The sequence below is a fragment of the Cornus florida genome, unplaced genomic scaffold (assembly GCF_030987335.1).
Source record: "Cornus florida cultivar Cherokee Brave unplaced genomic scaffold, ASM3098733v1 CherokeeBrave_3.0.0_Hap2_Chr03, whole genome shotgun sequence".
Classification (NCBI taxonomy): Eukaryota; Viridiplantae; Streptophyta; class Magnoliopsida; order Cornales; family Cornaceae; genus Cornus; species Cornus florida.
The window spans coordinates 50,408,163-50,435,666 of NW_026775573.1; the positions used below are offsets into that span (position 1 = coordinate 50,408,163).

Here is a 27,504-nt window from a genome sequence, read left to right on the forward strand (position 1 = left end):
TATTCTTGGAGTGACTCCTATAAACTAGGAGATGTTATAGGAGTGAGAGAGTTGTCATTCTTGATGACTAGGTCAAAGGTACACATGGCTTTCTAGATGTTTGCCATGTGGCAGTAATAGACCATATGTGTTCTTATGGTGGGCTCTCTTTTTCAATAGATTTCCTTTACCATTAACCTGGTCTTTAGTGCCATGTGGCAGATCTCAGTGGTTCCACACTACATGTTATGTGGGACTATTTGTAGGGTAACATTTCTCTTCCAGTTGCCGGAACTAATCTGGAGTGAAACTCGCCACATGTCAACTTTTCATTTGTCAAAATTATTGGGATAAACATAAACAATAAATACACCACAACAATGTACTCAGAAGGAACTTGAGATCTATAATAAAACATGTGTCATGGTCGCGCCTTTTATTATTTTCAATTATTATTATTATTTTTTTCATGTCAACCTTGTTGATCCATTATCTTTTGAGTTGGAGCTGATATTCTTCCTTTCCTTTTTATTTTTTTATCTATTACATTTTCTAACTTTTTCTTTTCTTATTTTCTAAAATGGTTTTTGTATTATTTTAATTAAAAAGTGACAAAATGAAATTTCTTTTTTTTAAAATAAAATGCTATGGCTTGATGCAAGGATAGAATGTTCAAAATGATCAACTATGAAGCATAGACGGTGTTAAAGAGCCATTTTTCTTAATAATACGAAATAGTTACTTACATTTGAGAGTTACTCGTCGGAACCAGAAGGAAAAAGACAAAAAAGTCCCATCACAGAAATAGTTACTTACTATTGACAGTTACAACACGCTTGGTACGAGAAGGAAAAAAACCAAGGAAGCCCCCATCACACAAACAAGAATCAAGACTGCTATCTTGGTGCTGCGGTCAAACGCTCATTGGCGTGCTGCGGTCAAAATTTATGTTTCGCAGTGATAGTTTGATACAGGTTACCAAAATATTGTGTGGTTTATCTTTGTATTTTCTTAAAGTGTGATAACCGGACAACTGTCAGTGTTGGAGAAGAATTTGATCTTTAAATACTTAATTTAGGTACTTGTATATATTTATTCATTTTCAGTGTTGCAAAGGAAAATAGAAGCCAAAAAATGGAAAAGAAAGTAGTAGCAGAAGAAGGTCAAGAGGAAGAGCTTGCTCTTCAAATCCCTCTTCTCACTCCATACAAACGGGGGAACTTCCAACTTTCCCATAGGTATATATCTTATCAACACTACCAATTTCCCATGTTTTCCCACTTGAATTCTGATATTGTTGTTCTAGTTTTACAGTATAATATGCAGTGTGTGTGTGTGTATATATATAATCTAATATTATTGGTTTTTTATTTTTTATGCATATTTGTTGTTGCTGTATAGATTTGTTGTAGCATGAATCTAAATTGTTACGCATCAAGTGTTTGATGAAAATCCAGTTGACAAATTCTTTGACTCGTGAAATTTAGTAATTCATTGTCAATTAACTTCCCTGTATTCAGCAAATTCTGTGTAGTTAGTGAGTATGTTAGTAGTATTTCGAAAAATGAAAAGTTGTTTTTCTCCAAGGGCTGAGTAGACTACCTAAAAAACCAAGTCCCAACGTGTTTTTTTTTTTTTTTTTTTTTTTTGTAATTTATCTATAGATTATATTTTTTTGTCGTCATATATATATATTTATATATATTATTTTTATGAATGTTCTGTCATTTTTTAAAGCAAACATTTAAACCTTTGTGCTAGATTTAGACATAAATAAAGCATCCAATGTTTGCAAGATACCCTAGTTAAATTATCTCTGGTGCTGTTTTGGCGATTAATATTGCATGGCCTCCATGACTTTGCAAGGTACTCTAGTTAGATTGGATTGTTGTTCAATCATGAGAATGCTTCTTTAGGGTTTAAGAGTTCTTATGAATATGTTAGGTACTCAAGATCATGTCACTCTTGATTATAAAAGGCCTATACCACTTTTGCTTTTCTAGTTACTGAAATGACCAGCTACATTCCCCATCCGAACCCGCAACGCCCTTGTCAGACCTTCCTACCTACCCCTCATATGAACTTCCCAACGCCCTCGCCAGACCATGTCACTCTTGATTATAAAAGGCCCATTCCATTTTTGCTTTTCTAGTTGCTGAAATGACCAGACCAGAGCTAGACCAGAGCTCTCGCCAGACCAGAGCTAGATTCCCCCATCCGGACCCGCAACGCCCTCGTCAGACCTTCCTACCTACCCCTCACCCGAACTTCCCAACACCCTCATCGGGCCTTCCTACTTACCCGTCCACTTTTGCTTTTCTAGTTCCTGAAATGGCCAGCTACATTCTCCCCACCTTCTTGCCTACCCGTCCACTCTATGGTTGGAGGACCTGGTAAGGACCGGGACATGGACTTGAGCCACCATGTGGGCCCTTGGCGTGACATTGGATTAAGGACTTGGCCTACTTTGATACCATTTGTAACAGGCTAGACGCTTACCATCCGACCCAAAAGCTTAAGCTGTTAGTGGTATTGCCTACCTGACCCTAATAAGCCTAAGACCCTCTCCATCTGGATCTAATGTGGGACAAGAACTTACACCAGCCCCATGTGTCTCTTTTGAAGTTCTAACACAACTCTAGTTTTCTTAAGTTGAACTTGAGTTGGCATTTTGAGCTTCAAGTAGCAAAACCAATGAAAATGTTTTTCCCGGCTATGGTTGGAAATTGTTTTCTTTTCTATCATTAATTTGTATTGCCAAGTGTTAATCTGTGTCACACAGAAAAGTTTTCAACTCATTATTATCAAATGCATGAAATTTAATAAATTGTTTTGAACTGAGGAAAAATAAGTGCCTTTTCTTTGCCGAAATGTGAAACTTAATTATGTAGGGATATAAACAAAAAAGAACTTAGGAAAGAGGTGAGAATTTTTTAATGATATAATTCCAAGAATTGGAAAGAAATAAGGGAAGCAGTGGCAGAATCTGGCAATCTGCAAAATAGTATGTGTTAGTTACACCAATCTTTATTGCATAGCATGTGGATCTGTCATGATGAATTAGAAAGAAAAAATGCTTGCCTCCTCACCGGAGAGCAAGATTCTCCTCCTCACCACTGATGTGGCCCAATGATAGGTGTCGATTCTGAATTTAAAATGTAAAAGACAAAAAAAGAAGAAGAAAGTCTTTAACTTTTCCGCTCTTATTTTAAATCCAATAATGGGCACATTTCATTCTATCATTGCGCTACATCAGTAGTGAGGAGAAGGTTCCTACTCACTGGTGAGTAGGCAAGTGTTGTTCAATTAGAACAAAACTCCTTATATCACTGGAACCATATTGTTCCTACTGCCGATTAATCTTAGTAAAGACGTAGTTAGTAGCAGCATCATAGCATTTCCCGTAACATATTTAGTTGAGATGAGAAATCAAAATGGTAGTACCTGGAGGATCTAAAAATTTCAAAATGGTTGTACCTGGAGGACCTAAAAATTATTGCATTCAGTGGTTATTCCCCACCCCTTATGTGGTTGCCCTCATTGTATGTTCACTCTGCTTCAGTAAGAATGTAAAGGAAAACGAAACAGAATGAAATGGAGCTAAAAGCAGCCGACCTTGGAAGACTGATCAGATATTTATTTGAAAATTTATGCATTTCATAGTCCTTAAATACTCCAAATGATGGATTGGAAGGCTGCATCTCATTAGTAGGCATTCTCATCCAATTTTTTTTTAGAGGAATGCACTCTGTTTGAATTTTCTTATTTAGGTGGCTTATAAAACTAATATTTGATCGTTTTCCTCTTCTTCTTTTTTTTTTTTTCATTTTTTTTTTCCCCCAACAATAGATTTATCAAAACACAACTTTTATACATAATAGTGCTGAATACTTTTAATCAGAACAAATGTCAAGCAATCATTTTGCAAGAGAGATGATTTAGACTCTGAGATTGCGCTTTCTAGATGTTTAAATGTCTGCCCCTTAATTAGTTTGGTTTCTTGATTCAATGTTATTTTCATACTTAGTGTACAACTGTACATGTAGATACATATGTAATTAGAAAAGAAATTATGATAATTACATCTTGAAAATCTCAAAGTTTTCCTGTTCTTGTTAATTATACACTGTATTGTATTTTTCAAATTTCAATCCTAAGCAAGCTATTGTAATGAAATTTAGAGCCAGTGAATCGCCTAACTATACTTTGAACTTCTTAGGGACTACATAGATGTAATTATTCTAGTTTATTACTTCCTTTAACAATAATTTCCAATACCTAGTAACTGTTTTGCGCTCCACTATTTTCAGAATTGTTTTGGCACCATTGACTAGGCAGAGATCTTTCGGAAATGTTCCTCAGCCACATGCTATCTTGTATTACTCTCAGAGAACCACCAAAGGAGGCCTTCTCATATCAGAGGCCACTGTAGTTTCTGACACAGGCCGAGGGTGATCACTAGTTTTACTTGTCCGAGTTCTTTGGGGTCATAGATTTAAAAAACAACATACTTATTTAAGAATACGTAGTTTCATCAGTAGTTTTGCTTTCTTCACTATAGGATCCCAGTTACACCTGGTATATGGACAAAGGAGCAAGTAGAAGCCTGGAAACCCATAGTAGATGCTGTGCATGACAAAGGCGGTATCTTTTTTGCCAGATTTGGCATGTGGGGAGGGTTTCAAATCAAGGTATTTTTTTGACTTCTTAGCTCATTTATTCTTGTCATGGGATGACTTTTAACCAAGCACCACTTAGGATAGGGTAAGTTAAATGTTTCAAACGTGCTTCTTTTTTTTTTTTTTTTTTTGGCAAAACAGGATGTATTAGTATCCACAAGTTTGAACTGCCTTAAACAATTCATCAGATTTAAAACTACCTTTCTAGGTTTCTTTTCTCCTATTGGAAAAAAAAAATAGCTTTCTTGTTTGTGCAACAGAATTTTTTGGTAGAACTTTTTGCTTGCTAGTTTTCAGCTGTTGCATTGTTATATTTAAATATATACGAATTTTTTTTTGGTTTATGTATAAATTTACCAATATATTTTTTCCTGTATCTCAGGCAATAAATGGGTGTTTTTGAAAATTTTGTTTTCGTTGATTCCTGTCCCAATAGTCGGTAAATGGGCGTTTTTGCAAATTTGGTTTGGTTGATTACCTGTCAAATGGGTGTTTTTGCAAGTTCCCTGTAAAATGCTAGCTAAATGCAAGCTTTACCAGAATGAAAAAGGGAAAAAGGGGAAAAGAAAACTTAAGACATAAGTTCCAATTTACATATAATCATGATAAGGCAACATTCTACTGTAAGAACATTTTGTAAACATGTTTTAGAAGCTCACAAGAAATATATTCTAAATTTAAACCATTATAAATAACCCCTTAAGGTTTGGATTCGGAGTGTAGATCCTGGTATTAGTATCACCCAATCTAACAAAAAACCTCATTGATATAACCTTGGAGACCAATATTCTGTTCCATGCCATGTTGAAAATGCCCACAGTTGGTAATTTGGATGATCCATATAACTCATAAAATACAACATTAAAATTGTCGTGTAGCCACTAATTTTCAACTGTTCTTAGTTTAAGAAATATTAATAATGATGGAGAAGGTTTTGTATTGTCAATTGCAATCACATTGAATAAGGGATTTTGTAATATTAATTAAAAGTTGGTGGTGTATAGTGACCATAAACTACGGAACATATCTTCTTCTTCTTTACTTAAACAGAGTCCAGGTACAATTGGCCATTGTTATGTCAAATTGAAAAAATATATTACGAAGACAGTGATAAACAAATGGAGATTTGTGAATGCATATTTACAAGCCTGTGAGTGCTAATTTTGCTATGTAGCATGCTCCTATAAAAAAAGGTCAGTAAGTGGGCTTCCAGGCGAGTCTAAAGGATAATGAATTGCAATACAAAAATTTTATGTCCACATTTTTTTTTTTAAGCTACCCTTAAAATTGGCTAGAAACCTCTTCCCCCTCAAAGGGCTATCATTTCTTGAATGCCAAACATTTTATTGGGGTCATCCATGTTGTAGTTTCTGACACAGGCTAGTTTTACTTATCCGAGTTCTTTGGGGTCATAGATTTAAAAAACAACATACTTATTTAAGAATATGTAGTTTCATCAGTAGTTTTGCTTTCTTCACTATAGGGTCCCAGATACACCTGGTATATGGACAAAGGAGCAAGTAGAAGCCTGGAAACCCATAGTAGATGCTGTGCATGACAAAGGCGGTATCTTCTTTTGCCAGATTTGGCATGTGGGGAGGGTTTCAAATCAAGGTATTTTTTTGACTTCTTAGCTCATTTATTCTTGTCATGGGATGACTTTTAACCAAGCACCAGTTAGGATAGGGTAAGTTAAATGTTTCAAATGTGCTTCTTTTTTTTTTTTTTTCTGGCAAAACAGGATGTATTAGTATCCACAAGTTTGAACTGCCTTAAACAATTCATCAGATTTAAAACTACCTTTCTATTGGAAAAAAAAAATAGCTTTCTTGTTTGTGTAACAGAATTTTCTGGTAGAACTTTTTGCTTGCTAGTTTTCAGCTGTTGCATTGTTATATAGAAATATATACTAATTTTTTTTTGGTTTATGTATAAATTTACCAATATATTTTTTCCTGTATCTTAGGCAATAAATGGGTGTTTTTGAAAATTTTGTTTTTGTTGATTCCTGTCCCAATAGTCGGTAAATGGGCGTTTTTGCAAATTTGGTTTGGTTGATTACCTGTCTCAAATATTTGATCCAGGGGGAGTTTTTAAATTTTTATTTATTAAACTTCACTGGTAGTTGTTGCTTGATAATGTGCAGGAAACATGTCAAGCTTTGAATCCAAGAAGAACAGTGTTCCTATTACCTTTAAGCAAATCATGTAATTTACTTTTCTGCTTTGGGTAGATTGCAAATATTGTTTTTAGGATTTTGTCACGAAATTGCCAAAGGGGGAGATTATGAGATATTATTTATTTTTGGCAATTATCGTAGACATAACAAGTCCAAGTTGAGTTGTAATTGAAATTACTTGTTCTACAAGTCATCAAGTTCAACAGGGATTCCACAACTGGAAGGAGTTCAAACTTACCATACTTGAAGAGTGTGTGATGAAAAGGGTAAGGACACTACATTAGGAAGGAATATGAACAAGGTTGGACATTCTACACTTTCCATGTTAGTCTACAATTTTCGTAGAATGAACCAAGGCTGAAGGAATTCGAAATCCAAGTTGCTGTTGGACGGGGGGTTGCAAAGCCAGAGGATTGTCAGCGGTTGGTGTGGTGTAGAACGATAGGGTGTGAGCCAGAGTCAAAGTTCGGTATACTTTGTTTCAAGCATAGTGGATTGGTTTATTTTGGACTGCACAAGTCCACGAGGTTTTTCCTATAACAGCTGACGTATTTTATCAATTGGGGTTTCCTCGCTAAAATCCTGGTGTCATCTCTAACTTTATACTTTGCTTTATTTTATCTGCATGTGATTAACTGTTTAATTGCTAAAATATAAAATAAGTAAAGTAGTTAATAACACAGATTTGTTTTATAAAACAAACAAAAACTTTCCTATATACATTCCACTGCGTACGACTCACAATTTGGTGTCAGAGCCAACTTCTATACATTGAGTTGATCCTTACTGGAAAGTTTTGTTTTGTATTCAAAAATTGTTTTCATCATGTTTAAAAATTCTAGAAGGTTCCTTAAAAATAGAAAAAATATTAATTGTAATAAAGGAGATCCTTCTAAATTGAAAGATAAGGAAAACAATAAAGATGCTTCTATTGCTTTTATTGCCCATATTCATAATGATCCTACTAATAATTCTTCTTTGTGTGTAGGAAATCTTACCCAACTTGAGTTATTAAGCATGGATGTCAAGGAGCAATCTAAGAAGTTGAGAGAAATAGAAAGCATGAATGATGCCTTAAAAAAGGAAAGAGATACCTTGAAGATGGAGAATGATTCCTTGAAGAAGGAGGATAAGCAAAAACAGAAATTACTTGAGGAGAACAAATCTGAAATTCAAAATCTTCATGACAAGGTAAAATTCCTTGAGAGCGAGGTAAGTCAAGCTAATTCTGCTAGAGAATCTGTTATTGCCAAATTTAATTTTCTTGAACTTGAATTGAAAAAATCTCAAGAGAAATTAATTACTTTTACTTCTGGGCAGATTAAGCTTGAAAAGATGATTAGTGTTGGTAGAAATGGCAAATTCCCCATCCCCGCCGGGTCCCCGCCCCGTTTATAGCGGGGATGGGGACCATTTTATGTAAACGGGGATAAGGATGGGGGTAAATTTTGAAAACCCGGCGGGGATGGGGGCGGGGGCTGGGATGGGGTAAACTCGCCCCGCCCCGCCCTGCCCCGATTAAGTGTTAAATTACTAATATATCCTTACATTTAATAATTTATTACTAAATTTGATTTAGTTTATATATGAAAATAAGAAAAATTAAGTTTTTTTATAAAAATAATATATGTTAATCGGGGCCGAGGTCGGGGATGGGGATATGGGGTCGGGGGCGGGGGCGGGTATGGGGGTGGTGGTGAAATTTTAAGCGGGGATGGGGGCGGGGATGGGGATTGAAAAATTCAGCGGGGACGGGGATGGGGAATGAGATCCCCGCCCCGCCCCGCCCCGCCCCGCCCTGCCCCATTGCCACCCCTAAGTGTTGGTAAGCATGTAAGTGATAAAACTAGATTAGGTTTTAATGAGGCTTCATCTAGAAAAAAGGCTCAAACTATTTTTGTTAAACCAATGAACTTGAATGTGCCTATTGTTAAACCTAAAGTTTTTGTTGAGCCTATGCATGCTAAGAATGTGTCCAAGGTGCTGTATTGTTCTTATTGTGGTAGAACTAGACACAGTTAACACTATTGTTATAAAAAGAAAAGAGATAATTCTTTTTATGATTTTCATGATTATAATTCCTTTGCACAAAATAGGTTTCATGCTACAAAGCAAAATTGGAATAAACCTAGAAATTTTCGTGCTAAAAGGAATTCACACTGGAAAAAGAAAGATTTTTCTAATTTTGATTCTCATGATCTTCATGCAAAGAAAAATGTGTTTTCTAAAAAGAAATTATCACCTAAGGTTTCTAGAACTGAAATTTTGCCTAAGAAAGAGGTAAAGAGAGAAAAAGAATTTCAGGAAGTGAGAGTGAAAGCTATGTGGATCAAAAAGTCTGATTTGATCAATTATGTGCCTGTTGAGTCCGTGGAACTAGTTTCCAAAAGGACTTTACACTCAAACTGAGTTCTATAAGATTCAATGATCATGGCATGTGTTTAGAAAAAAAAATCTTGTTGCCATTAGATTATTTGTTAGGGTTCGGTTAGGGTTTGATTTTCTGATCATAATCTTTTTGATAGACATGTGAAAATTCTTTTGAAGAATTTATAATCTATCTTTGAAAGCAAATAGAGACACATGATAATCTGAATAAAAATAGATTCTCGGTCTATAATCTATACAGTGAAAGATGATTTGCATTGTTTAAGGGATTTTTAGATTTGAATCTATTAAGTTCATAGACTTTTGTGCACTAGTCCATCTTTGACAAATTTGGTTGAAAATCTTTTGATCTGTTGACTAGGGTTTATTGTTCACAAAAGGTATAAAGGTTATTGTTTAAAAAATAGGAGCTAAAAACAAAATAAAAAGATTGAAAAAAAAATATTCAGCAAAAACAAGAAAAGAGAAAAAAATATATGCTGAATAAATTGCTAAGGAAAAGGCTACCTATTGAGATTTTATCTAAAACTCTCATTAAACTATGAATTGAAGCGAAAAGTGGAGATAAGTTGAGTTGGGGAATTGCTGACTACTCTTTAGAGTGAAAGCCACTTTGAAAAAAATTGCTCAAAACAATTTTATCTTGATGTTTTTCTATCAATAAGGTTTAGACAATGATCTGTTGAAATTCAACTGAAGATGGATTAGATTGGATTTCACACACACACATGAACTTGCTAGATTAATTTCTAAATCTTTTAGTAAAATTTGCAAGTTTGATTTCTTGTTGTGATTACTTTCTGAGATTTGAATTTATCTGAAGTCTGTGGAGACGAATATTTGTTCTCTGAGATAATTTTAAAATTATCTGAAAGGGTTTTGAATCGTGTGTTGACGGGATGGTTTTCATGATTGGTGATTTTATTTTTAGTCTTATTAAAAAAAATTTTGGAAATTTTGAAAAATTCAAAAAGATTTTGATTTTTAGGTTTTTAGTTTGTTTTGTTGCTAGTTTTAATCACTGATGTGTTAAAATTTTCTGGAAATTCATTGGAATAGTTATTTTTCAACAACAACACTGTAGTTTCAAGACTGGAGGTCTTGAACCGGTTCAATGAGGGATGAACCGGTTCAAGCATGTCATTTGGCCACGATCAAGTGACTGTCTATCTTGAAACGGTTCAAGATTGTGGAAACGGTTCAAGTCTTGTGCACCATAGTGCACTGCCCTTTTTGAACTGGTTCAAGAGGGCTGAACCGGTTCAAGAGCAAGGGAATTGGGTTTTAAAAATGCTTCAGGTCTCATTATTGCATAGACTCATCATCTCTCTTGCTCTTTCTCTCACTCCATATCTATACACAACTCAAACATAAATATCCATATGCATTATATCATATATTTATGTCATTCATTCATGATATATATGATCATTGCATAATATTCATGAGATTGAAAACAAGAATTGGGTGTGAACATTGAAAATTGCAAAATGGGTTTCAATAAGTTTTATGGAGGTTGGGATTAGAACTTAGAGGATTGGTTAATCTTTTGAGTTGATCGAAGAGATTAAAGCTTGATTGTACTTGGAGAATACAACTTTGCATTTGTTGATTGTTTTTGAGGGAGATGATGAAAATGAGGCTGAGTATACAGATGCGGATGAGGAGGATGAGGATGCAAAAGGGAGTGGTGAAGAGGATGCAGAAGAAAGTAATGAAGACTAGGGATGATGTTTTTTTTCTCTGAGTTATGGAGGGGACATGATGCTACTTTTAATGTCATTTTTACATGCATCATGACATCATGGTTTGTTTAATTTTTGCACAACTTGTCTTTGTTTTTGGATATTCTTGGAATATGCTTTCTTAGACTTTATGCTTATCAGAATTGTGCTTTAATTGTCTTCATTGAATTGAAATTTACTGTGCTAGTATTCTTTCACTCCTTTGTCAATTTGTTACAAAAAGGGGGAGTCAACCTGTCAATTTGAGGGGGAGATAATATGGGGGTCCACCTATCAATTTGAGGGGGAGATATTATGGGGGAAGATATAATTGGATATTTAATCCAAGGGGATTTTTTAAATTTTTATTTATTAAACTTCACGGGTAGTTGTTGCTTGATAGTGTGCAGGGAACAGGTCAAGCTTTGAATCCAAGAAGAACAGTGTTCCTATTACCTTTAAGTAAATCATGCAATTTACTTTTCTGCTTTGGATAGATTGCAAATATTGTTTTTAGGGTTTTGTCGAAATTGCCAAAGGGGCAGATTGTGAGATATTATTTATTTTTGGCAATTATCGTAGACATAACAAGTCCAAGTTGAGTTGTAATTGAAATTACTTGTTCTACAAGTCATCAAGTTCAATAGGGATTCCACAACTGGGAAGGAGTTCAAACTTACCATACTTGAAGAATGTGTGATGAAAAGGGTAAGGACACTACATTAGGAAGGAATATGAACAAGGTTAGACATTCTACACTTTCCATGTTAGTCTACAATTTCCGTAGAATGAACCAAGGCTGAAGGAATTCGAAATCCAAGTTTGCCAACCTTGAATCGGTTCAGCTTCCTTGAACCGGTTCAAGATGTTTAAGGTTGATACACTGCCAAACTTGAACCGGTTCAAGATCTTTTGTTTGCAATACAACTTCAGTTTCCTTTTTCCAATTTATTTCCTAGTTGGTCTAGAATTGTACCAAATCATATGCACGAAATTTACCTTATTTTCAGAGGGATTAGGTCATTCTATACTCTATATAAACCATGTCATATACATTGGTTTAGACATGGCTTTTGTGATACAAATTCATTATTCTTAAAAAGCCATAGGAAGTTTATTTCTCTCAGAAAATCAAAGTTGATTTTTCTGTAGTCTTCCTAGAACATACACTTATTCACCTAGTTAGGTTAGAGTTGTAGTGTTCGAATCCTGATCGTGATCATACAGTCATATCAACATCGATCAGACAAAACAGATCTTTTTCTACGTCATTCAGACGATTGGAAGGGTTGGAGCATTCATGGAGTGCCATCTGATCTACCTGCTACTCTTCTACAAATATCAAGTGTAAGCCTGAGATCAAGTTGCTGTTGGACGGGGAGTCACAAAGCCAGAGGATTGTCAGCAGTTGGTGTGGTGTAGAACGATAGGGTGTGAGCCAGAGTCAAAGTTCGGTATACTTTGTTCCAAGCATAGTGGATTGGTTTACTTTGGACTGCACAAGTCCACGAGGTTTTTCCCATAACAGTTGACGTATTTTATCAACTGGGGTTTCCTCGCTAAAATCCTGGTGTCATCTATAACTTTATACTTTGCTTTATTTTATCTGCATGTGATTAACTGTTTAATTGCTAAAATATAAAATAAGTAAAGTGGTTAAGGACACAGATCTGTTTTATAAAACAAACAAAAACTTTCCTATATACATTCCGCTGCGTACGACTTACAGACTGTAAAGAACATCTAGTGATAACTAGCTGACATGAGTGTGGCTAAATGGATATACCAAGAGATCATTTGAGAACATAAACAACTGAGTTGATGTCTGTTGAGCACCATCGTGTGGCTAACACATCTCAGTGGACACTTGGTATCTTTCTTTCTACGACCAGCCCTGATATAGATTGTGATTGTCGATACACCTTGTTAAGCCCTCAGTTTTAGCCTTGAGGATACAAGACCACTAAAATACCATTCTGGGCTCAAGGAGTTCCCTGGATCCCATTATTGATCTAGCAGGAATAAATTCAATAGGGTGCATGTGTCTAAAGGCGACTATGGTGGGGTTAAGTGTCAAAGAGCGAGGTAGTAGAGAATGTCCTGGTGGGAGGCTGTGCAATTTAGGAGATAGCTCAAGCTAAAGGGACAATCCAAAGTGTTTTGCTTTAGCTGGCTTGAAATGGGCATTTTTTCTCTCCTAGGGTTTACATTCCATTCCACTTTCTGCCTCTAAAATCCTTCCCTAATCAAGTCACCTTTCTTATATCAAAGAAGATGGAGAATTCAAGCTTCTTATATTACAGAAATCTCAATTGCGTTGCAAAAGGGGTTGGCATGAGTGGCCTCGGTGTTCTTTACATCTCTTGAATGTTTAATGTGTGAACCACAACACCTCCAACAACGAAGACAAAGACGAAGATGAGACCAAGGGTTGCGCTTTTATGCTCACCAAATTCCAAAACAAATAGTAATAACACCAAAATTTCCCCTCTGTTGATAACCTCCCCGTCTTTGGTACATTACTATAGATATATGTCGCCTCATATAGGAATTTCCTCAATATATCATTTGTATTTAGCAGATAACTTAATTGTAGAGGCTAATGGTAACATGTCAGAGCGATTGTGGTGACAATAAGATATGGAGGTTGATGGTGACGAGCTATAGAGGCTAAGAGCAAGTCAATACAATGAGCTCTTATGTTGAGGTTATAACCTTTCACTGGTGAATTCTTCTACCAATAAGAGCATTTATGTTCCCTAGGTGAATCCCATTCTTATTAAACCTTGTAATAACGCTTGCCATGGAGGCCTAACTTATGGTAGTAGGATGATGCATTCAGATACAGGCCTTTTGATTAGCTCATAATGAGGACATAGTTAACTAGCAAGCTAGGTGAATATAGACTATGTACTATGTAGTCACATTACTTGCTCGCTAAAGTGGTGGAAAGCATAATGCATGTTCTTAGGAAAGCATGACAAATATAACCATAGGATAACATAAAGCCTAAGGAGCCCAGACCACGATTGAAGCAAACGAGTCAAAAAAGAAAATGGCAATTTTGGGCTGTGGGTGTGATTTTTTTTTTTTTCTTTCCCCTAGTTGGTACTGACACCGCTCCAAGGAATTGTTTGCACCCAAGATAAATCAAACCTTAGACATGATGCTTCCTGAGGCACGAGGGGGCGCCCCACCCACCCCGCGGGAATTGAAATCTTGGCTCAGCCCCTGTAGGACACCACATTTTCAGGTATTGTAAGGTGTGACTACCCTTTACCAGCTGGGACCTTTACCTTGGTACTCCCTCTGTCTCATAAAAAGTGTCTACCTTTCTATTTTTTGGCTATCCCAATTCAAAATCCAATGTACTACTCCCTCGATCCCTATTTAGTTGTCCATCTTTCCTTTTTACGCTGCTCCAAAATACTTGTCCACTTACTAAATTCATACAATATATTTCATATCATTGCTTAAATAATCTTGAAGTTTTAAAACACTTCGAACTTGATTATTTATGTATTCACACTTAAATGGATAGTATAGTAATTTTGAAAGGGGACAATGCATTAATTGCATGTCACCTTAAAAAGTTCTACTCCCAAAAAGGACATCTATTATGGGATAGAGGGAGTACTTTTTTTAATAATCATAATTTACCATCCTTGCCTTGAAGTTATAGAAGCATGTGGACCCACCATAGAAAGGTATATTTAAAAATTCATTCCCTACCACTGTAATAAAAAATATATATATATTAAAAACTATACTCTTAAAAATGTTAGATTCCCAAAAAGGGACATTTTTTGTGAGACAGAGGGAGTATTAAAGATCGCTCAATGCAGCCGATTTTTTTTAGCCAAACTCTCGTGATAAAATGTGGTTCATAAAAAAAGGTTTTAAACTAAATAGTAAAGAGGAGAATGTGTTTCATGAATCACAATCCCCTCAATGGAGTCATCAAACTATGGTTAACTTCCCTAATGGAGGTGCCAAAAATGTAAATGTTTTTGGTGATGGAGATGAAGCTTTCACACATAGGATAATATTGGAGGTCCCAAAGCTAGTGGGCTATGGTTTAAACGAAGTGTAGCCTTCGGAAAAATAGTAGAGTGGCAATAATGGAGAAAAATTAGGAGATTTCCAAGTTCATTGTTATCCTCCATTTCAGAAGCTTTTGAAATGAGGTCAGGATTCATCCTTATTAAGGTTAGAGGAATGCAAAGAATAGTTGGTGATGGGCGGTAGCTAGTATGAAGTATGAATTTGAAATTGGCATATTTTGGTGTCAAAACAAGTTTGATCGAGTTGTAATCTTTGTTTTATTTTGAGTCTCAAGATTGGAATTGGAATCAATTGCGTTTTTATCAGGTGAGAAAATAGCTCTTAGTAAAAACGCAACCGGTTGTGTTTGTTCGAACCAAATAGAAAAGTTCTTTTAAAAACCAATTTGATTCCTTTTCTGATTGGGTTTTAAAGGAAAATCTTTGCACAAAATTGCTAAAAATTATTTCCAAAGGCTTTTAAGGTTCTCTCTCTCTCTCTCTCTCTATATATATATATATATATATATATATATATATATTTCTTATATTCTCAAAATCATTACGACTTTCAATATTCAAGTTTTCAAACCCTAGGAGAGCCTTTGGGAGATTTTGCAGAGTTTACTTATTTTTTAGTCTGAGAACACACATAATAAACACACGAGTGATTTAGGTTGTGTTTCTCTCTTTGATCGGAGTTTTTGTTCATCGAAGATCTTTTGCTACCGATCATCAAAGCAGTATTGTCTTTTTACTTCAAAAATTCAGATTTGAAGAAAAGAATGAAGAGATCACACTTGGAAGGGATCAAGGCATTCATGGAATGCTTGTTGATCTACCAACAATCCTTCTATAGGGATAAGGGAGAAAGTCTGAATTCAATTGTTGTTGGACGGGGGAGTTGCAAAGCCGAAGAAGTTTAACAATTAGTTCTTGGTAGAGTAAAGGGGTGCGAGTCTGAGTCGAAATCCATTGTACTTTGTTTTAACTATAAAGAATCTTTTCGCTCGAGAGCATGTGATAGTCTATGAGGTTTTTCCGAACTGGGTTTCCTCGCTAACTCTACTTTTTACGTTTCTTGCACTTTAAGTTTTTGCTTTGTGGGTGATTTAGTTTACTTTTATTTTGGTAAATTTAATTTGAGCAAAAATAGGATAAAAGAGCAAGTTGAACCTATTCACCTCCCTCTATGTTGCTTATCCATATTATACTCTACAATCATTCTGCATTGTGCAATTTAGAGCTAGTGTATGTGCCCAAGCAATTTGGCCAAACACAGAGACTAATGCTATGTTCAGTAGGAAGGAAAGAAGAAGTGTGGAAGGAAAATAGGAAGGAAGGAACAAATTTCCTTCGTTCGGTAGAGATGATATGTGACGTTACCAATTTTTTTCGTTTTTCTAAATTCTGGAATTTATTTGATTTTCTAAATTATTTTAATTCGTACCTCGTTTTGCATGCCACGCGGGCCCCAAGGGGTGTTTTGGTCATTTTGTTGAGCCGAGGGTTTTAGAAGTGTATTTTCAATTATTTTAAGTCAATTAAAAGTAACGGTTTCATTTTTAAAATTTTTCAAAAGTCGGGACGATTTCTGGACTCGGGAACTTTCCCTGGTTTTCTCATCTTAAGTGAGTGGCGTTATCGGCATTTCACATGTGTGTGTGTGTGTGTATTTATATGTATTCTTTGAGAGGATATTTTGGGGGTAGGCATGTTATTACAATGAAAGACCATGGACTAGGAGGTAACTTTGCCCAAAATTAGTAATCCACAAGAATTGGACAAGTGGCACATTATTGGCCTTGGAAGCAAAGTGAAAAATTAATCTAATTTTCCTTCTTCTCTTCATTCAGCCGAGACAACCTCTCTCTCTCCTTAGTTTTTCCTTTTCTTCTCTCTATATATCTATACATCTATATACACATTTCTCCATTGTTGCAAGCTTGATTTGAGGTGTTTAGAGTGAGGTTTTGGAGGTGATCAAGAAGGGATGTTGGAGAGCTTGGCATGAGCTTTCATTAGAGACCAAAGGTGCAAGGGCTTGGAGGATTTCGAAAATTGGGGCATTTCTTCTAATTGAGGTAGAGTTTATCTAATTGTCGATTTCCTTGGAATTGGTAGTTAATTAGATGATTTTCTCTCCTTTGATATGCCAATTTGATGTTAATTGAATAATGAAGATTTTAGGGTTTTGGTTGATGCATAAGCTTTGTCTAATTAATGTGTTTGATGGAAATTAACTGTTTATCTTGTGTATGAATTTCAATTAACATGCTATGAAGTTGCTATATGGTGGATTATCTCTATTACTGTTTGTATAGTCATTTTGATGTATGTAGAAGCATGTTTAAGTGTTGGATTATCTTGTTATGGTTGTGAAATTGCTTATTGGATAATGAAAGCATGATGAGAATTTGAATGGTTGAAATCAAAGTATTTCATGTGCATGTCATGAGGGTATTGATGTGTATAAGAGAGGTGAGGGTGTGAATGTGATGTGTGGATGTGTGGAGTGGTGAATGAAATGTGTGGGTGTGTAGGAGTGTGGAAGTGATGCGTGGATATACGATGGTATAGACGGAAGGCGTGATTATGTGAGGGTAGAGTGTGATATGTGGTTGCATTGGCATCTTGTGCATAGCATTGAATATGATGGTGTGTGAGTTATTTAAAAAATTGAGGTGTCGTATGTGAATCCCTCGCATGATCCCCGGCTCCTTTTCCTATTCATTGCTTGTAAGGCATGTAATTATTTACCGTGCTTGAGGAGATGCCACTTAGGTATTCTCTACTGAGCCTTGTGCTCACTCCTCTACTTATTATCATTTTTCAGGGATTGAAGATGAGCCGGTGAATAGTATACATCCATGGATATCAATGTAGATAGGACTTCACTTTTATTTATACCAAAGCTATGTAAATTTTGGCCATAGAGGTCTTACTCTTATATTTAATCCTTTTGAATTTTGTATAAAATAAGACTTATGTAATTCAGCCTTTAAATGATATATTGGAACGTGTTATGTATCCTACAAAAATTTTGTTATCAATATGTATTATTTTTGCAACATGTTAAATGATTGGATTCATTTTGTATATGGCCCTTGGAGTAATGTAATTAAATTTTGTTTACACTAAATCCTTTAGTGGGTTTTAAGTAACGCTTTATGTTTTTAATGGTTGTTGTATTTTTATTTGACGTTAAAATGTGAATAAAATTTCACGTAAGTGTAGTGACGTGGGTGGTTGAATTACCAATGTTGGTGTAATTGAGTTATCACTGGACAGTGGGAAAAGAAGTGAGAGTTTTCCAGAACCGGTCGACGTGTGGTTTCCCATACGTCGACCGGTATCTTTACAGTGTGGGTCATTGTGGCTCACGTTGCAAACCAGTCGACGTATGGCTTCCCATACGTCGACCGGAATCCATTGTAACTCATGTTCGAAACCAGTCGACGTATGGCTTCCCATACGTCGACCGGAATCCATTGTAACTCATGTTCGAAACCAGTCGACGTATGGCTTCCCATACGTCGACCGGTATCTTGGCAGTGAGTCCGTGTGACCTAAACCAGTCGACGTGTGGATATCTATACGTCGACCGGTTTTCCTATTCCATACATTTTTGGTCTAGTTTCCCAAATTACTTTTTGCACCCAATTAACTTTGTGAATATTATTTTATTATTATTTTATGATGCAATAAAATTCAATAATTATATTTTGATCACCGAAAGGACTATATTACCCCGGACTTTATCTTAATTATTAGGCGATGCAAGTAAACGACTATTATACCCTTAGAGCCTTAAATCAATAGAATTATGACAAACGACCATGTTGTCCTTGTTGGACTTTAATTTATTAATTTAACGTGAAATGACCGTATTATCCTCGGATGATTCTGGGTCGGGTAAGGACCCATTTGATGATCCGGATCCAGCGGATTTGGGTCGTTACATGATATAAGGAAAGAAAGGCAAAATTTGTCTTTCCTTTTATCCTACCGATCAAATTAAATTGTCAGTTTTTTTCCATTCTCTTCCATCCAACCAAACAAAAAGAGGGAAACACTTAATATCTTCCCTGGCGATGTCTCAATCATCCTTTCTTCTCTTCCTTCCATTCAATTTTTTTCCGTCCTACCGAACAGAGCATAATGAATCTTAGGAGAATATTCTCAGGTGAGATGGCATGCAGAGTGTATCAAGTAAAGAACAAATGGTATCTCTCCGAGAGGATCCATAGAGTGGTCAGATGATGAAGAGAGGAAGGAGATGATATAAGTGAGAGACAGGGAAGTCCCCATCTATAAAGTGAGTTTAGAGAGGACTCTTTTTTCCGTTAATTGTGGTGGCCGTATACACTATACCACATCAGTCGCCTGTGCACATGTGAAGGACAATCAGGGAGATGGAGACACTTGACTAATGCATTTTCACTCTAAAAGTAAGTGACATACTTCCCCTTAACAAGTCCAATCCCTCCTCGTGTGAGAACATGCTAACTGGAGGTAGTCACCCATGTGATGTAAGATGTATGGGACCACTAGCAGTGGACTGATATACATGCTCCAAGTATTTTAGTGACAAGATCTCTATGGCAGGACCTCCCAGCTAGGACTTTCTCTTAGTCCTCAAAACCGTAACCTCCTTGAAGCCCCCGAGTGACATGACATGGTGAATCGCTGTTTATGTGGTGCGTATGTGGTAAGTTGTGGGATCCCATCACGTACATTGACATTTAGTAGAAACTAACTGGTTCTATTGTATTTTACATGGCTTTTGAAGGTGCATAATCTGTAATTTTCAGGGGTCATCAAATAATGGCAGCGATCATGATCACTTGCTGCATTTAATTAATTGAGGGGAAGGGCGTCTTTTCTTTTTATGAATCATTTGTGATGATACATGATATCTCCATGCACAATGATTAATCTTGCAGAGGACAAAAAAGAATCAAAATTTTCCATGTCAAAGATGAAAAAAAAAAAAAAAAACAATCAGGAAAAAGAAAGGGAAAAAAATTAGCAACATATTAAGGTTAAGTGCATAATAGTTGAAGTTCGCCAAATTTTATTTTTCCGGGAAGCGAGCATTAAGGTAACATTTGGGTGAACTGATGCTGAGATAAAGGTAAAGGAGTGTATTTATGCATTATTGTTGTGTGTCAATTGTTATTATATTGTTATTGTAGAATACCTGGGCAATATGAGAAACTTCTTGAAAGGCAGTGTCTCAAAGAAAAGCTTAAAACAGTTTCTTGATTGGAGGATTCTTGAAAGCTCAAGAATTCATCAATACTTATACTCTAGGACTACTAAATTGATTGTTGGGAGATCTATTGAACTGTGTCCTGGACTACTTTTTAAAATACCAAACATATATGGCCTATATCACTCTTCATATTCTGATTCAATGATGTTTTTTTGATACACAGGTTTTGAAGAAGTTGAGATCCATGGGGCTCATGGTTACCTAATAGACCAGTTTATGAAAGACCAAGTCAATGATCGTACAGACAAGTATGGAGGCTCTCTAGAGAACCTATCACCAATGAGATAGGAGAAGATAGAGTGGGAATAAGGCTCTCTCCCTTCTCAAATTACTTAGAATCAGGAGACTCAAACCCAGAGGCTCTAGGCCTTTATATAGTTGAATCATTTAGTAAATATGGTATTCTCTACTGTCACATGCTTGAGCCTAGGATGAAAACTGCAGAAGAAAAAAGTGAATGTCCCCATAGTCTTCTGCACATGAGAAAGGCTTTCAATGGTACCTTTATCGTTGCGGGAGGTTATGAGAGGGAAGATGGTAACAACGTTGTGGCTGAGAACTACACAGATCTTGTGGCTTATGGCCGTTTATTCTCGGCCAATCCGGATTTGCCAGAGCGATTCAAGCTTGATTCTCCTCCCAACAAGTACAACAGAGACATATTCTATATACCAAATCCTGTCATTGGCTACACTGATTATCCATTTCTTGAAACAACTTCTTGAACACAAAAAAATATGTTTTATGTTATATTTGTCTTATGCATCTCAAATCGACTGTTAAACTTTTCGTTCTTTCTAGTGCTTCTTTTGTGCTGAAAGAGTGCAATAAGAAACAAAAGTTGTAAACAAATTTCAATTACTCTTCTTCTCAGTAATTGAATTGGTTAAATTTCTCATTTTTCAGTCATGCTACATATTGTTGTACTTGTGACAAATAAGTCCATTGAAACTAACATTTTGATCTAGTCGTAATCTGAACCCTTTTTTTTTCAATGTATGCATTTGCATCCTTCTTGCAATGTGGAAATAATTCGTTATGACAGGACATCTTTTGGATATAACAAAATCACTGCCTCACTGGAATACTACACTTAACTATATTGAAGAGATTTTCTAAACACTTTACGAAATTGTTTCTAATTTAGACTTATAAAGGATTTGAGCAAGTACTATTTATAGAGTACCAAAGGTTTAAAACTCAAAAGTCACCATCTGAACTAATGTGACCCTTATTTCCAAAAGTCACTATCTAAATAGTTACATCTATCCAGACTATAAATTTAAATTTAATTTCTAACGTTCACTTATTAAGACTAGTAAAATCAACATCAGAAATTATTGTAATCTATACATATATATATTTTATTCATTCGTTTGCAAAGCAATAATGCATACAAGTTATATAGGTTCATGTGCAATTTGTTGCGAGGTAAAACTTATGGTATATTTATTTATTTAATTTATTATATATTTGTGAAAAAAATACTTTTCACGGAAAGTATATATATAATATATTAAGATTGAGTTTTCTTATATATATATATATATATATATATACTTTTCTAAATATACATATAAGGTGAATCATGCTTCGAATTAGTTTTTGCTAAGTTGTGATGAGTGTTCAAATGTGACGCATTTTAGCACCTAAGTTAGGGTATTTTAATCCATTTATCTATATTTATTTTCCCGTTTTAGTACTTATTTGTGTTTTTATCTATTTTAGGTCAATAAGGTTCAAACGAGCTAAAAATGGTCCATTACAACCTTTTTGGAGTCAAGCAAAAGTTTCGAGAAGATTCCAGAAAAATCCAAAAAAAGGTCAAAAATGCTAAATTTTTAGATGGATCGTGAATTTTTTGATCGATTGAAAATACGCTGGCAGCGAGCTGTTTTATTCCCGCGTGCCCAAACTCTTCCTACAATATAGTTGCGGGATTAGATATTTTAAGGGCTTATTTTCTAACTTGTTTACTACTCCAAGCACCTTGTATTTAAAGGAAATTGAACCATTTTGTAAAGGATCTTTTGTCTTCAATTTTATATTCATTGTAATTTTTATTTTCTCTCTCTAGAAAGTTAGAGATTAGGGTTAGAAGCAAAGAGAAGAGTGGAGCCACCAAGAACACATCTCAAAATCTACACACTCTCTCTCTCTAGAATTAAACAAAGAAGAAGAGGAAGAAGATGGAGCCATGTTTGGGGATTGCCCTTGAGGGTTCCAAGATCACATCCACCTCCTCCATGATTGGCTAGACTTTTCCTTGGGGCTTGGATGAGCCCCAAGTTTGTAATATAAACCTCTATCTCTTTCATACTTTTTGGGGAATAATATCTTGTGATTAGTGTTTTAGTTTTGTGAATTTAATGAATCTTGGGTTCTCCTTTGATTTCTATTGATTAATTCTTTCTATTGATTCTTTATATGATTACATGTTGTCTTATGTGTGATTATTTGGGAATTGATCTCTACACTAGTTTTTCTATATTAATTGCATGTCTATGTGTGGTTGATTGAGAATCTAGTGATGGCTATACATGGTTTTTAATAGATGGGTTTGTCAATTAATTTGATTGATTATACTTATGTTTGATGGGTTGTTCTACAATTTAATTCATACTTGTAGGTAGGTAGATAATCTCTACTTGATTTGATATTCCATGGCTTATTATTGCAAATTTCATGATTCTCTAGATTGATGTGTGCTACAATTGTGACTAGTTTGATGGGCTATACTTAGAATTGATGGGTTGTGCTACACTTAGTTTAAATAGACAATTCATACATGAATTGGATGGTCCATGCTTAATATTGCAATTGGTAGTCGCATTTTGTTCATAAGAAGGTTTTCCCCAAATTAGTTGAAAGTGTGTGGTTTGGTGAACAAGCTTAGTGGCAATTCCAATGGACCCCAAGACCTCATTTCTCATCTCTTAAATCCCTATCTCAACTAAGTTTATTTTAATTGCATTTTGTTGACCTTAAGGATTTCATCTAAGGACAATCTAGATGTTTTGATGATAACAAACCATTAATGGTGTTTAAGGACTAATGTTTACATTGAGTGTTATATAGATTATTCACATTCAAAGAATGACCTCAATGAAGCTATAAAGGTCATTCCAAGTATTCCATTATTCAAGATCACATCAATAAAAGGAATAGATACAAAGAAGAGTTAAAGTTACAATGAGCCAAATGCAAAGTCCATCCAAAGATAACTTGGACTACAATGAGTAAGAAAGCAACTAAAAGGAAGGAAGAAAGAATGAATATCTCAAAACCTAAACGATCATGGACAAAGAATGAAGAAAAGGGTAGATAGGATGGTGAGTGTTTAGGATTCAATGTCAAAATATTTATGAATCCATTTGAAGCTCAACTCTATAAGACCATGCATATCATATCATCATTCATATGTTCCTATATATATTAGCAACAGACAATGCACTTCATTCATATATAATTGCACATGAAGTCATTGCCAAAAAGTGAGTTAGTTCAAGCTTGCATAAGCTTTGAAAGAATTCATACTTGTGCTAGAAATACTAAGACCATGCACATCAATCATATAATTCATATTGGTCAACAATTAAGGCACGAGAAACCTTCATTACCATGAGTTAGTAACGGACATTAGGAACCCAGAATGCGCGTCATGAAAAACTATATTTTTGGCTAAGTGTGAAAAATGAATTTTAGAAATAATGATTATTTCAAAATAATTTTTCCCAGTAATAACTCCTTACACTTCAAATAGCCTAAATTGATTTTATCAGAACTTATGACCAAGTCTACATTGGTCTACATAAGGATTTATTTTTACCAAAACATGCGGAAATCCAAATTTGTACTAAAATTGAATTTTTACATTTTGATTTAGTTGGATTTCAATTTTCTTATATTTTTTATTGAATCCAAATGGGGGGTACTTCCTTATTTATATTGTAAACTTAAAGTAAATGGACATATAAATACTGTAAAGTCATTTAGTTAAATATTTTCAATGGAAATAAGGTATGTGCAGATGTCCTGTGCACAAACTGTCTCATCTGTTAACTTAGAATAATTTCTGAAGCAGCAGTTATCATCTGTTAAGCTCATTCTCACAAAAGAGGCACCAATATTGCTGGTGTGCCTTGTCGCGGTGCACCCAAAGCTTGAAAATGTGCACTAAGAGTGTGAGTGTGCAATGTGGCTAAGTTTTAAATTTATAAAAACTACTATTACCTCTAACTAAAAATACAGCTAGGGTGAGTAGGGATCGTCCCAAGGGATTGTGGGTGCCTTTGCAATGAAAACAAAATATAGGGTTAGTAGGTCGAGTGATCAAAGGTTAGTTGGATTGATTGATTAAGCTATTATGCAAATGAAATTAAAATAAACAAAACACAATGATTTATAAGGTAAAGAGAAAGATATATAGAGGAAAGGACTTGGGGTACTAGAGCTCACCACTAAGCTTGACTTCACTAGACACTAGCAATTGTATATTAATGGGGAAATTGACTTGTAACTTGTGTGTGTGTGTGACATTAATTGAAACTAGACATGGATAGAAAATAAGCATAGATTTTCAAGCCAAATCAAATGGAAAGCACAACCTATCAAATGAGACCAAAATCCATTCAAGAAAACCATAATTTATGCACATACAACTATCTAGAAGCATACACCTTATGCATTCATAAGTATGGTACACCAAGGAACAAGAATAGATTGCCCACCTATCTATGAATCTAAAGCAACTACACTACTTCTACACTAAGGACATGGAAATTAAACTAAGTAAGCTAAAGGTGTGGCATAATCCATCAAGAAACAAGTGTGAACTATCAAATAAATTGCAAGAGTGTTCAATTAAGCTCTATGTTTTGACCATCTCTAGATTAACTTCATCTATACACATAGACATGTATAAACGCTACTAAATGTAGAGAAAAGCAGATGAATCATCCATTCTAGCATACATAGACATATGGTTAGAAGTAGATAATCAATTGAAAGCATTAATCTATACACATCAAGTAGAAACCACAAGATATATATATATAAATCCAAGATCAAAACATTTGTTACAAATAAATCCCCAAAAATATACAAAGAACTAAGTCTTGGAAGCAAACTTAGGGGCTACTGTAGCCCTAAGTAGATATTTAGCCACTCATTGAAGTAGTCATCCAACCCTCAAGGGCTATCTCCATGGTAGGCATGACCTCCTTCTTGATGGAAACCCTAGAAGAATGGAAGAACTCCCAAAATGTGTAAAGCTCTCTCTAGCCTCCTCTCCAAGATATGAGAAATGATATTACAAGTTATATGATGAATTATTTTATGAATATGATCTCTTCCCCCTAAAAAGTGGCTCTAAATCCTTATATATGTAGGTCAAGTATCACACCAATGGTCTAGATTCGTGCATCATGGTCCATCTAATGATTGCACCATGAGCCAACTTTTAATGAGCTGGAATTTGTCTTTTTTGGGACTTAAGGAGGTTCGATCGATCGAACTGTGCTAAGATTCATCGAACACTGCAATGATCGATCATCCTTGGCGGCGCCTTTTTGAATAAAGACAAATCTCTGAGATATTTTGGGAAAGAGACAAAATTGGTAGGTGGGGTGGTAGGTGTGGATAAGATTGAACCATTTCGATCGATCGAAGAAATGCTGAGATCGATCGAACTTGTTAGACTCTTTTGGATAAGGACAAAGGCTTGGATCCATCTTGAAATGTCTAAAATCGATGAACTCCAGATTGATCGAAGTAATTCTGAGATCGATCGAACTTGCTGATTTTCCACACTTTGCTTCATTTTGCTTCCACTTTGCTCCTTTCTTCCATTCAGCTTGAGATTACTTCATTTATGCTCTTATTTGGCTAAATTGACTTATTTTTGGGATAACCACCTGAAAAGGGTAATAACACGAAATTAGTCTAAAACGGGAAAGTAAGATAGATAAAGGTCATAGAATGCTCAAGCTTAAAGATTTTAAATGCGCACTTTTCAGCGCTCATCACACTCCCAAACTTAAATATTATTAGTCCCTAGCAATGAAGTACACAGTAAAGGAATGAAATGAACAACTGAACAACTATGAACTAGAAAGCAATAAAAAGATAACACCACTTTCGTAGGGAACACAATTGCATTTAGTATATACAACAAGCCTTTTAAATCCCTAGGTTACCCCTAGTGGACGAGGGAAGTCTCGTGAGGGTTTCTAGAAATGATATCCACAAACATTAAGCTCATTTTCACAAAAGAGGCACCATTATTGCAAATAAGCATTGGGAGAAAACTACCTCAAGTATGCAATTTTTCAACCATTTCCAAGCAATCTCCCAAAATTTCAACATCAAACAAGCAAGTATGGTCCTCCACACATCAAGAAAATGATCATGTAAATCAAAACAACTCTAGAATCCTTTTTGAGTGAACGGGCATCAAATATGTTGCTATCTTAGCCAACTAAAGAAATGATCACATCCTTACCCTCAAACTAGCACACAAATCTAGTACCGATCATCAAGACAAAGAGTGGACCTTTTATTAAAGCTTTATTGATCTAGGTGCGCTTATTCTTTTCACTCAATTTTTTATTTTTTTTATTCCCAAGGATCAAAGATGGAAGCATGGTGCAATGTGTTGATCTATTAAGCTTTCTAGCGATCCATGAGGTCGAGCATTACGTCAATGACTCCCAAATCAAACGGCTTTAGGGCATTAGGTGTTCAAACACTCCTACGGACTTACAAGCTCAAATCAACTAGGCTATAAATCAAGACAACCTCTGTCTAATAATTTCCCACTTCTCACCTTTTGGGAGAAGTCCTCACTTTTTTTTTTATTGCTTTTGCAACTTTTTTTTTTTTCCAAGTCAATTATTAACCTAGAGTTTGGGCCCTCCACCTTTCGGCGCGAGAAATTTAGTGTTTGATGAGGCTAGAATCCCGGTTACTTAGCGAAAAGGGTTTGTTATCCACTTTTATCAAGATGAAAGCTTTCAATGCACTACTAGCTTAATTGGGATATAACCAATTCAATAATCAACAAAGCATGTACCCCACAAATGAATGCTAGTGTGCGCCTGTGCTAGTGTAGAATCCTAGAGTGAATCTCAAAATAATTATAAAATCAAGATGATGTGGACCACAAGTGCAAGCAAGATATCAATTTTTTGAAAAATTTACTCCTAAATGGCATCCACAAGGCATACAAGGAGTA

General features: G+C 35.4%; 1 protein-coding gene and 1 pseudogene across 3 annotated transcripts; both read left to right on the plus strand.

The window, feature by feature from the left end:
* Positions 1-988: 988 nt before the first annotated feature.
* Positions 989-17,944, plus strand: LOC132300490 (putative 12-oxophytodienoate reductase 11). 3 transcript variants are annotated; one of them, XR_009480449.1, is made up of 5 exons: positions 989-1,217; positions 4,290-4,430; positions 4,541-4,670; positions 6,142-8,028; positions 17,829-17,944. XR_009480449.1 is itself a non-coding variant. In XM_059797587.1 (4 exons), the coding sequence occupies exons 1-4, from the start codon at positions 1,114-1,116 to the stop codon at positions 6,214-6,216; spliced, it is 450 nt and encodes a 149-aa protein (XP_059653570.1). In that variant the 5' UTR covers positions 989-1,113; the 3' UTR covers positions 6,217-8,470. The 3 variants fall into 3 exon arrangements, 1 of the variants encoding a protein (XP_059653570.1); XM_059797587.1 differs by lacking the exon at positions 17,829-17,944 and having other exon boundaries at positions 6,142-8,470; XR_009480450.1 differs by lacking the exons at positions 989-1,217; positions 17,829-17,944 and adding an exon at positions 3,938-3,953 and having other exon boundaries at positions 4,290-4,670; positions 6,142-8,470.
* Positions 17,945-20,396: 2,452 nt separating this feature from the next.
* On the plus strand, positions 20,397-21,056 carry LOC132300489 (12-oxophytodienoate reductase 1-like; annotated as a pseudogene).
* The last annotated feature ends 6,448 nt before the right edge of the window (positions 21,057-27,504 follow it).